Source organism: Bos javanicus, chromosome 11, assembly GCF_032452875.1.
Source record: "Bos javanicus breed banteng chromosome 11, ARS-OSU_banteng_1.0, whole genome shotgun sequence".
NCBI classification, from domain to species: Eukaryota; Metazoa; Chordata; class Mammalia; order Artiodactyla; family Bovidae; genus Bos; species Bos javanicus.
Genome location: NC_083878.1, coordinates 68,188,328 through 68,200,398, shown reverse-complemented (window position 1 = coordinate 68,200,398; position 12,071 = coordinate 68,188,328). Strand labels below are relative to the sequence as shown.

The window sequence follows — 12,071 nt, the reverse complement described above, 5'->3', positions numbered from 1 at the left end:
CCAGCAGAGGAGGCAGGCGGTGAAGGTGAATGATTTGGGAAACTGGCTCCACGGTGGTGCTTTTGCCCAGAAAAAGAAGAACACATGAGGCAGAGCAGGTCTGGGAAGACAATGTGTTTAGTGTTGAAAGTGGACTTGTGGGGTGTATGTGCCAGTGGAGCAGAGAGTTCAGTCAGGGTACAGGCTGGGCAGAGTGTAGGATGACAGGGGAAGGGCGGTAGAGGGAGCCTGGGGAGAAAGGCGCCATGAAAGACTAGGGGAGTGCTCTTTGAGGCACAAGATCAAAAAACTTGGGTCCCAGGAACCAATGGGGCAGGAGAGACCTAGGAGGAAAAGCAGATTGCCTGAGGGGCTCCTGGGATGAGGCCATTGGGAAGCCACTGATGCCCTTGGCAAGGGTGCAGCTCCAGGAGGAGGGGGCAGAAGCCAGGGGCTTGGGGAGTGAGTGGCACAGACACAGTGAAACAGAAGGAAGCAACATTGCTCTAGCCTGTATGGCGCCTTGTGCGAGGTGGACCAGCTCAGTGACAGAGGGACGCAGGCGGCCTTGAGCCACAGTGGGGCACGTGCCTGCCTTGGTCCTGCGAGTGTGGACCAGCCCTTCTAGAAACTGACTGGGGAGGAAGGAGAGGAACAGTCATTAACCAAGGGGGATGCTGGACCAGCAAGGGACTTTTTTAGGATGTGAGAGCCTGGTGCCAGCTGACTCAGATGAAGATGGAGAGTCCATGAGGAAAGAGTACAGGACAGGAGCCTGCAGCCTGCAGGAAGCTAGGTGGCGGCCCTGGCAGGAGGGTCAAGGCTAGTGTTGTTGTCGTGAGTTTGGGGGGCTGGGCGCTGACGGGGAGCAGGATTGTATGTTGAGCCTGGAGCCTAGGGCCCCGTGTGTCAGTGGTGCTGCAGACAGGAGTTAGCTGAGAACCTCTGCTTTGGGGCTGGGGAGAGGACGCCCAGAAGGGACACCGACCCTGCCTGTCCTGGGTCACCAGTGGCTCCAGTGCCCAAGCCTGGGTGACACACAGACTGCTGGGCAGTTGGTCTAGAACCGGGCAGGCCAGGCTGGGGATGGTCTTGGCACAGAGCCTTGGTTTACTTTTTTTTTTTTTTTTTTTTTAATTTGGTTGTGCAATGTCTTAGTTTCGGGATGCAGGATTTTTAGTTGCAGCACGTGGGATCTAATTTCCTGACCAGGGATTGAATCCCGGCTCCCTGCACTGGGAGCATGGAGTCTTAGCCCCTGATCACCAGGGAAGTCCCTTGTTTACTTACAATTTTACTTTTTATTATGGAATATTTTTGAACACACCCCAAAGTTATGGGAAACTCAAACTCTCATACCTATCATTTAGTTTCAACAGTTATTACTATTGGCAATGTTATTATCCCTTCTTTAAGTACCTTTTAAAAATTAAAAAAAAAATAGACAATTTTTTAGAGCAGTTTTAGATTCATAGCAAAACTGAGTGGAAGGAACAGATTTCTCATACACTCGCTGTGAAAAACTTTTTTACTTGAAAATAATTTTAAACTTATAGAACTTGTAAGAACAAGTTTATTTTTAAATAATGTTTTTATTAGAGAATATATTCTCAGAATGAATATAGAAGAAAATTAAGGTCCTCATGATCCCACCACCCAGACAAAGGTACTGTCCTTGTTTTGTTGTATTGGGTTGGCCAAGAAGGTTGTTTGGATTTTTCCATAAGATGTTAAAAAAACCTGAACCAACTTTTGGGCCAAACTAGTATTTTCTTCCAGTCTTTTTTCCATGTTTACACACATATTTTCAATTGGACTGCTGCATCTAGCGACTAAATGCCTTCCTGTCTTGTGTGTTAGCCCGAGGGCCTTCGCACCCAAATCCCTGCACAGAGTGAGCCGAGAGCAACAGCAGTCCATCTGAATTGTGATGTGTGATTGCCCTCATTCCCCGGTTTCAGCTCATTCCCTCCTCTCTGGCACCCCTTTACTTTTTGTTTTTCTTGGGTAATACTAGTAGATTTCTGGCGGGATGAGGTGCCCAGTGCTCCGTGGACCACCATCTTGCCCACCTCCCATTCTCATCTCTCTGGAATTAGGGCACCCATGAGTCTTTCTTCCCCACTTACCTGAGAACTCTGTGAGGGCAGGGCTCAGATCTGATTCATCACCCAACGTGAAGCAGAGTTAGCCTCAAGAAATAGGTCTGGAATGGAACCAACCCGCTTCTTCGGCACTGCCCATCCCCATCTAGCTTCAGACTAGACTCAGAGCCTTACACACACTTACAGCTGCCAGCATGGTGTGTGACCCAGGGTAGGTGCTCGATAAATGGCTGTTACTGCTGCTACTAATAACCTGGAGATTTCCATCCGTGTCAGAGCTCCCCTGGCAGTTCCATCTTCCCTTTCCTGCCTTCCCCTCCTTCTTCTGGATGGTAAAGCAGAGACCACTTTGACACACCAGACGGAAGGAGCCGCCCTTTGTCCCCTGTCTTCCATAAGTCAGGAGCAAAGCTGAGTTGGCCGTGGATTCCAAAGCAGCAGCTCCTGTGCCGAGGCTGTTTTATATGTTTGCATTCCTCAAGATACCAGTTATCATTAGCAGCAAATTAAAGCTATTTTGCGATCAGTTCAAAGCTGCCTTTGAGGTATTTTAAGTTGGACAAAAGTCCTCTACGTGTCTAGCTTTAAGCTGAGCGTCCTGATGTCATTAGAAGCCCACTTGTACTTGGAGACTACAATCTGTATACCTTGATTTTTGTGAACGTTTCATAAATTTCAGGATTGTTTGTTAAAAGTGAGTTCATGTCTCCAGAGCTGTTTGGACTACCTGATGAGTCCTGCTGCCAACCTCAGTTGGCATCATTCCCCATGGGGATGGGAAACAGGGGGATCTTCTGGGGTCTTCCCTTAGAGCCAGTCCCTGTCACCAGGTAGAACTCCTGCCCCTAGGGAGGGTGGCAGAAATCAGAGAAGGAAGGGATGAGGGCTTGGTCCAGGCTGGGGGCACCAGGAATTGGCAAGAAGGCGGGAGCCTATTTTGGAGGGTCTGGGTTGGGAGGAGGGGAGTGGGGAAGGCCTTCCGAACACCTTAAGTAATCTTCATAGTTGACTGAAAGATTAAAAACAGGGGAAGAACTGGTTTTGGCATATTGAACTTCTAGGGACTCAGCCAGAAACTTGTTCTAACCAACTGTTGGTTGGTCCTGGCCTTGACCGTGGGTCTGGAGGGCTGGCAGTGGCTTTAGGCCTGGGATCACTGTTCCCTAAACTTCTCTGGGACCCTCCAGTGTGATGGTCTTGCAGGCTGCTGACAAGGGGAGTTCAGCTGGTGGGTTGAGCAGGGCGGCATCCAGGTGGAAGGCTTTTAAACCGGGTGGTAGATGAGTGTCGAGGGGGTCACAAATGGGAGAAGGTGGTTCTGGAACAGTGGAGAACGGGGGCAGGGAGCTGGGGCAGGAATACTCTGTCCCCGAGCTGTGCCCAGGATCCAGGGTGGGAAACACACAAGGAAAAGCTGCCCTTGCGCCTTTGGCCACAGGTGATGTGAATGCCGGGTGTGGGATTCCCACTCAGAACAGCAGGCCTGGCCGTCCAGGGGCTGTGGTTTGGGGTTCGGGCACCTGCCAGTGCCGTGGATTTCCCCACATGCCTGGCTTGGGTCAGAGCCCACCCAGATGCCCTTGGATTCTGATCTGAATCCCTAACTAGATTTTCGTGCACAATTCACTGCTCTGCCCCTCTTTTCAGCTTGAGGACCTGATGCCACCACCCACTTAAGCAGGACGCCGGAAGCAGCTGGGTCCCCACCTCCCAGGAGCTGTGCCATCAACCCTCCCCAACCCCACGTTCACATCAACCCTCGGACAGGGCCTTGGGGGGAACGGGCCAGGTGGGAGCTGCAAGGAGCGAGGCAGGCTGAGGGAGTTGCTTGTGGTGGGAGAGCCTGCAGGCAGGAGAAACAGAGGGCATCGTGTCTTTGGCCCCGCACAGTGAGGGCAGAGGGTGGGGGCAGAAGGCGGTGTGACCTACTTTCGAAGCAGTGTGGCTGTGACTGGGGCTCTTCAAGTGGTCAGCCTGCACACACACGTTGGTCTTAAACTCTTCAAAACCAGGCTGTTAACCAGCTGTATCCTGTTTTCATTAGCGTGTAAGCCACGGTGATGGGACCTGCCTAGTTTTCTGGGCCAGTAAGTATGCCCAGGGGCTAATAAACTGCAGGTGCCTCCAATAAATATGGTTTTAATACTTAGTGTAAATGTGTATGCAAAGAAATCTGTGAAAAGAAAGGTGGGAGCTGAGTTCTATATGCATGTTACATAATTGCTTAGTCGTTTTGAGCTGAGAACTAGAGTGTGACTGTGTGTTTGGTGTGGATTTTACATGCACAGGATGTGAGCACAGTGTGTGTGGGGGGGTGCGTTTTTGTGGACATGTGTATATGTGTGAGGGCTTCCCCAGTGGCAGGAGACGCAAGAGACATGGGTTCCACCCCTGGGTCAGGAAGATCCCCTGGAGTAGGAAATAGCAACCCACTCCAGTATTCTGGCCTGGAAAATCCCCTGGACAGAAGAGCTTGGCAGGCTTCAGTCCACGGGGTCACAGAGTCGGAAACAACTGAGTGACTGAGCATATATATATGATGCGTGGTAAGGAGGGTGTGTAGTGTGTGTGGGTATGTATGTGTGTGTTTGTGTGTGTATGTGTGTGCTAAATCGTTTCAGTCATGTCCGATTTTGCCTGGAGTGGGTTGCTGCGCCCTCCTCCACGCGGTCTTCCCAACCCAGGGTGCAAACCTGTGTCTCTTACATCTCCCGCCTTGGCAGGAGGGTTCTTTACCACCAGTGCCACCTGGGAAGCAGGTTTGATCCCTGGATCAAGAAGATCTCCTGGAATAGGAAATGGAAACACACTTCAGTACTCTTGCCTGCAGAATCCCATGGACAGAGGAGCTTGGCGGGCTTCGGTCCATGGGGTCACAAAGAGTCGGACACAACTGAGTGACAGCATATATGTGTGATACGTGGTAAGGAGGGTGTGCGTGTGTGCATGTGTGTATGTCCATGTGTGTATATGTCCATGTGTGTGAAGTCCCATCAGATGGGTTGGAGACACAACCAGCTACATAATTTACAGGGCCTGGAAAAAATGAGCGTGGGGCTCTTTGTTCCAACTACTGGGAATTTAAAGTCAGCAGCACATCAGACCAACCCTGGCCTTTCTGAGAGCAGAGTCCCTGGGACTTCACAGGTTGGATGCTCATGAAGCCGTCCCCACTTAGAGAAAGTGCACCTTCTGTCTCCCCTCAACCTTCTTTATTGCCTTGAAAACTCCTTAAATTTGTGTCTGCTCTTGCCCCATCCAGTTCCCAGGGTGACCTTGATCCTGGGAGTGCGGGGCGCCGGCCAGAGGCAGCTGGAGAGGAGCTGCAGAGCCCCTTATCTGGGCACAGCAAGGGCTGGTGGTGCCTTTTCTGCCCCTCCTGGTGTTACATCTGGGCCTCACCCAGAGCCCTGGAATCTGTAGGGTGTCTCCAGGCTCTTTGTTCAAAATGACCTCCTGAGAATGCCCAGGCCCCCTCCCAGGCCCCCCCACTTCCCACTCTGCATCCCAGGACCCCCCTAATCTCAGAACTTGAGGGGTTTGGCTCCTCTCTGGGTCCCACTGTACCCCAGCAGTGGTCAGGCAGAAGAAACAGTAAAGAGAAGGGGAATGAGGCTTCTGGGGTGTCCCCACTGCTCACCAAGGGCTTCAATTCTCAGGGGCCCCCGATGGGCCCTTTCATGGGCTTATAATGCGTCACACGCCACCCCCCACCCCACCCGACCCCTAGGGCTGGGGAGGGATGAAATGGCAAAGGGGAGGCAGGGAGTGGGGCCAGCAGAGCTCAGAGCCCCAAAATCTCAATGAGGGGTGTGGAGGGTGGGGACCCTGTAAATCCTTCCTGTTTAACCTCCTCTTGGGATGTGCCTGCCTCCAAGCACACTTTGGAGATGCCAATGGGTAATAATGAGGGTGTTCCCACCCCAATACCTATATTTATCAATAATTAACCACGATTTCCTGGGTCCTGGGAGGAGGCAGTGGCACCTGGCCTGGCCTGGCTGGGCTGTGCATCAGTTCAACACCGACATGGCAAACCCAAGGTTCCTGAGTGGTTCTGAGGTGTTCCAGGGATGGGCCTCTCCCAAGGCTGAAGGGAGCTGGAGAACTGAGGTCACTATTTTCCTGATCTTCACGAGAGAACCTCCCTAATCCAACCCTTGCCAGCTCGCCTAATAACCATGAGGTCCCCTGTGTGCTTCTGTCTTGGGGACCCCAGGTGGGACTGTGTGGACAGCTAACCTAGAGGGGTTCGCTGAGGAGGCCCTCAGGTCCAAGGACCCAGAAGAATAAGGGCTGTGGGGGAGTGTGAGGCAAGGGGGGCTGGAGAGGGGACTTGGGCACAAGTGGTTGGGCAGGAGTGGAGATGCTAGAAGCTTGTTAATCACTGGCTGTGGTGCTTTGCCTGCCCCAGAGAGAGTGACCAAGGTCTGCAGGCAGGAATGTGATGACAAGCTGGCTTTCCAGAAAAAGGGGGGCTTGATTTAGAATTTGCCAATTTCTGTGGTATAAATGCTCCCACCAAGTCTGGTTTCAAGCTGCCAGTTGGTTTAAGACTAACTCAGAAAATTCTCAAATATTTAGCCATCAGCTCTCATTGCCCACTAGATCACTGCCCCCTTCAGAGGCCATCAACAGCAAAGCCCAGGACCTAGCCGGATGCCTCTCTGAGCCCAACACACCTGCTTCCCTGCCTTTATTTGCAAAATGCCGTTACATGCACTGGGCAACTTGGGCCTGAGACAAGCCATTTAGCCATTCAAGCTCCTTGTTTTTCAGAATGGTGGAGTATGGCAGCTGGTCTGTCCTGCAGGTTGTCCCGATGCTCACTGGGGGGATAGACATTGAATGACTTGGCCAAAGTGTACACCAAACCCAATCAAGTGAGGACCATGACCCAGGTCCTGAAAGGCCACAGTCGGGGCATCCAGCAGTCCTAGTTGCTAGTTGAGAAGCCACCTTATTTCTTACTTCCCTCGGTCACATGCCAGCCTCCTAACTCATTCCCACTTCCAGGGGACCAAGGGTTCAAGGTGATGAATACCAGGGAGCCACTAAGTCAGTACCTGGGCCACAGAACAATGCCCATTCCAGGAACTGGGAGTCTATCCACAAACACCACTTGCAGAAGGGGCTTCCTGGTCTTGTGGGTGCAGGGCCGTTTCTCTGGGTGCAGGTTTTGCATTGTGCAATCCTCTAGGAGACCCACCTGCCCAGTGACTCCACTTCCCCCTCCTCTGGGTTTCTGGAATGGCACGATGGCCCCACCTCAGCCAGGCAGCTGTGATGAGAGGTGTTGACCCAGCTGCCTCTGTGCTGGCTCACTGTGTCAGGTGTGAGGAGCTGACACAGCCACAGGGGCTAAGGGTCTTCTGGCATAGTCAGAGGCCCTGGGGCCAACCAGGGACTGGACCCAGGACTGGAGCCAGGGTCCTCTGGAATTCAACCAGGTACCACGTGATCAGTGGGACAGGGAGTTGGTGAGAGACAGGCTCTGGGCCAGGAAAAACAGCCCAGAGCCACAGGTGTGCTGCTGGTTCTTGCTCCTCTCCTGTCTTCATCTCTCCTGTTTGGTGACAGCACTCAGCAGGCTTGGAGCCCAGGAAAGAGCACCTACTTGTCCCAGAGTCAGTTTCTACTGGGCCTGGAGGCAGTCGTACATGGGCAGGACACAGACTTATGAATGAACCACACAGCACACTGCCATGGTTGTCACCTGGGAGTGGGCACAGAGTAGAGGGCTCTGTGGAGGGGTGGCATTTAAACAGGGTCATCAATGTGGGCCCCCCAGTAGCCCCAGTCACCCTGCACAAGCCCAAGTCAGACTCCAGCCATGAACTCCCAGATCTGTCTTCTCGGTATCCATGGGGTGCCCTGGGACAGCCCTCCACCCTCCCACCCCCAAGCCCCGCAGGAGGTCCCACAGCCAGCCTCCTCCATCTAAAGCCATCCAGACTCTCACTGCTGGCTCTGCCAATACAGTGGGTGCTTCCCCCTCTTGGAATAAAAAGGAGTGGAATTCTCTTGCTGCTCTTTCCATAAATGCCCAGATGAAGAGGTGGTCTGAAGAACCTGGGGAACAGACTCTTACAAAGGTTTCTGGAAGGTGAGAGGGGAGAAGCCGAGGAGGGGGCCTGCCCAGAGCTAGAGTCAGAGCCTGACTCCAGGTTCTGGCACTCACTCCCAGAAGGCAGAATGACTCTGAATTAGGTGTGATCAACCAGGGAAAACTACTGTAGCAATTGCATTCATGGAAAATGTGTGCATGTGTTCCCTCATTTAAAGAAACTATTTATGGGCATTCTTGATCCTGGGGACTCTCCTCCATCTCTCCAGAGAATCTTATGGGATTCTGTACTTGGTTCAGAGCTCATGAAAAACACCCAGCCCCTCACTTCAATCAGAGCAGAAACATAGTAAATGTAAGCTCCTTCCCCTTAACCACTCAAAGGGGGTCACACGAGGCTGAGGGCAAAGGGGCCTCCCCAGTTTAGAAGCTGATGGTCCCTGGTCCCTGCCTCTGGTCCCTGACTCCACCTTCCTTTAGCTGATGACAAACACCTGGATGTCGTAACGTCGTCCTGTCCTCATCTGTGATTCTGGGACACAGGCTCGGGAGGGTACCTGAGGAGGCCCCCTCTGACCCAGGCTGGCCTTCGTGGGCTGCCCGCGGCCTGTCCCGTTGATGGATGCAGAAGGGCGGGGCACTGATCCTGCCCGTCGAACAGGATGCTGGAGGGAGGGGGAGTGGGAGGAGCAGGGGCGGAGCTCCCAGAACAAAGGCGAATGGGGAGCCGTGGGGGGCCCAGGCTGGGTATCAAAAAGGCTCTGCAGCGTGAGCAGGCCACAGCTCTGCGCCCAGCAGTCCATCAGACAGCCTTCGCCTGGTCCCTCCAGCCTGCCAACAGCCGGCACCCAGAAGCAGTCTGCTTAGAGAAGCCTTGTTCTCCAGCGTGATTGCGCTGACACTGCTCTGTGGCTTTCTCTACCTGCTGTGGGTTGTTGCTGCAGTTCCAGAAGGGAGCAGACGGATGGCCGGGAGCGGAGTCAGGAGCCAGGAGCGAGCCTTCGTCCCAGAGCCTTTCGATGGAGCCAGTGTGGCCCCACACCTCTGGCTGCATCGCTTTGAGGTCATCAACCACCTCAACCACTGGGACCACATCACCAAGCTGAGGTTCCTGAAAGAGTCCCTCAGGGGAGACGCCCTGGGGGCCTTCAATGGTCTCAGTCCCGAGGACCAGGGAAACTACGAGGCTGTGAAAGAGACCCTCCTGAAGACCTTCGGGGGGCCCGAGGCTGCCCACAGCCACCTGCCCAAGGAGATCGTCTTTGCCAACAGCATGGGTAAGGGCTACTACCTCAAGGGGAAAATTGGCAAAGTGCCCGTGAGGTTCCTGGTGGACTCTGGGGCCCAGGTCTCCGTGGTCCACCCAAGCTTGTGGGAGGAGGTCACCGATGGCGACCTGGATTCACTGCGGCCCTTTGAGAATGTGGTGAAAGTGGCCAACGGGGCCGAAATGAAGATCTTGGGCGTCTGGGATACAGTGGTGTCCCTGGGCAAGCTGAAGCTGAAGGCAGCCTTCCTAGTGGCCAACGCGAGTGCAGAGGAAGCCATCATTGGGACCGACGTGCTCCAGGATCACAACGCAGTCCTGGACTTCGAGCATCGCACTTGCACACTTAAAGGGAGGAAGTTCCGCCTTCTGCCGGTGGGAGGGTCCCTGGAAGATGAGTTCGACCTGGAGCTCATAGAGGAGGAGCCCTCCTCAGAGGAGGGGGGGCAGCAACTCTCTTGTTGAGAAGCCCCCTTTGCCTCATCCCTCAGATATTGGCGGGAGGACCCACTGTGGTGGAGGGGACAGGCACGTCTCCTCAGGGGGTCACTGGACTTGGCCAACCCTCTGAAACCAACTCCCCCCCTCATGCCCCCCTCCCTTTTCTTTCTCCCCTCCCCGCTCCTCCCTCTGCAGCTGCTGAGTCGCTTTAGTCGTGTCCAACTCTGTGCGACACCATGGACTGCAGCCTACCAGGCTTCTCCGTCCCTGGGATTCTCCAGGCAAGAACACTGGAGTGGGTTGCCATTTCCTTCTCCAACTGCAGGGGCCTTTATCTGCCCTGGTTAGGGGAAGCTTCCATTGGAAAAGGAACAGGTGAGGAGAGTAGGTTGGCTGTCTCAGAGGGGAGAGGTCCTTGTGATTGTCACACTGCTGTTGGTGGCCAAGACTTGGCGGCTAGAAGAAGGTTCCAAAAAGGCTACAATGATGGTCTTTGAGAGAGGACTGGGGGACCCCTTCCCTGGAGATGTGGCTCGATCACCTGTGGGCCAGGTAGTCTGACTCGACTGGGCTAGATCCTGGCTGCAGAGTCCTTACAAGAAAGACCCAACCCTCAAGGCCAAGGTCATGGCTGCTTTGGGATTCTTCACTGTTGGGTCTTCCCACCTGCAAACTGTATTTCCTTCTGTCATTTGCTTTGAAACCCACTGCGTCTTGTGCCAATAATTCATGACTTCAAACAGCAATAAAGAATGACTCATGGAAAAACCATGTAATGTGTTGATTGGGGATGAATGCAATGGATGTGAGAGGTTGGGGAAAACAGGGAATGAGTGGTAAAGAGAAGGAAGGTTCAAGTATTTTCAGAGGGTCTCGCTAGAAAACAGAAGAGAATACATGTACAGAGACAATATAGCTTGGATTTTCCAAGACAACCTCGATTTCAAATAGCTTGACTTATTTCCTCCATAATTCTTGTCATGTCTAATCTAATCCTGATTCCTCTAATCATTACAAACTGCAATATTTTAGTATCCAACTTGCCTCTTATACCCAAGAGTGACCCTCAAGTTGTGGTCTTGATTGGGGATTGGAAAATTACGGTTATTGTAAACAACTGATAAAGTCTCTGCCTGGAAAATAGGTTCTTACAGCCACCTGGGAGCCAGGACTTGGAGACAGAAAGCATGATTGGGGGCCAAGTGTTACCCTGCCTGGGGCAGCCCAAGGGCATTCTGCAGGACAGTGGAGGTGGGTGGGGGGAGGACACTCCAGATCCAGGAATGGGGTACCTCTCTCTTAGGGGATCTACCTCATATTTGCATCCAGGTTCCTGCCCCTCTCTCTAGAACTCAGTGGGACTGGGACTCTGAAAACTCCCTGGTCCAAAGGGAGACTAAGTGTGCAAAGCTTAAAGAACTTTGATGGGAGGCGGGAAGGGTCTTCTCCCTACATGAGGGTGGAATGAGCCTCTCCTGGGAGTTTCCATCTGGACATTCATGAGGGAGAGCGGAACAGCCTGAGTGGGAGTCAGAGGTGGGGATGAGCTTTATTCTAAGAAGCCTTTGGGGCCTTGACCTTGAACCTGTCTGAGCCGAGAGTAGTTGCTCCTCCCTCAGATTCCAGCTGTGATTCTCCTGGAAACTGCAGCACCCCCGGTCCCTAAGCCCCTTCTCCCCAGCATCCTAACAGGGATTGGCTACATCAGCCACAGGGCGTGTGGGGCAGCAGCGGGTGCTGGACTGAGCGGAAGTTCTTCCTCAGGAATGTGAGGACCAGGGAAGTGTCAGCCCAGCCCCGGCCCTTGCCTTGGAGCCGAGGGGAAGGGGAGAAGGAGGTGGTCTCCTGGTATTCAGGTCCCCCATCCCCCATGTCAAAGTTGGTTTTCAACGCCTGACAAATACATCTCTCCTAGGCCAAACCCTCCCCAGAGGGGACAACCTAGGTGGCACCTCCCTGTGACCTATTTTCCTCTAGGTCCCTCAGATCCTAGGCACCTGCTGGTCTGGAGGAGGGAAGGGAAAGAGTGGGTGGGAGGGGAACAGGTGAATGGGGAGCTGGGTGCCAGGCTAGAATTTCAGGGCAACACCCAAGTTGTTCCCCACGGATGCAGGCTGCAGAGCCCTGCCTGTATGAACAGGGGCAGGACGACCTGTGTCCCCGCCACGGAGACCCTTCGTGCCCTGCTATGAGTGAGTCTGAGTCACCAGGC

The 12,071-nt window shown here is 53.5% G+C and overlaps 1 protein-coding gene across 1 annotated transcript; it reads left to right on the top strand.

The window, feature by feature from the left end:
- The first annotated feature begins 3,881 nt into the window (after nucleotides 1–3,881).
- On the top strand, nucleotides 3,882–10,646 carry ASPRV1 (aspartic peptidase retroviral like 1). Its single transcript, XM_061432895.1, is given in 3 exon segments — nucleotides 3,882–8,963; nucleotides 8,965–9,002; nucleotides 9,004–10,646. Coding segments are annotated over 3 exon segments (1,068 nt in total). The 5' UTR covers nucleotides 3,882–8,813; the 3' UTR covers nucleotides 9,884–10,646.
- The last annotated feature ends 1,425 nt before the right edge of the window (nucleotides 10,647–12,071 follow it).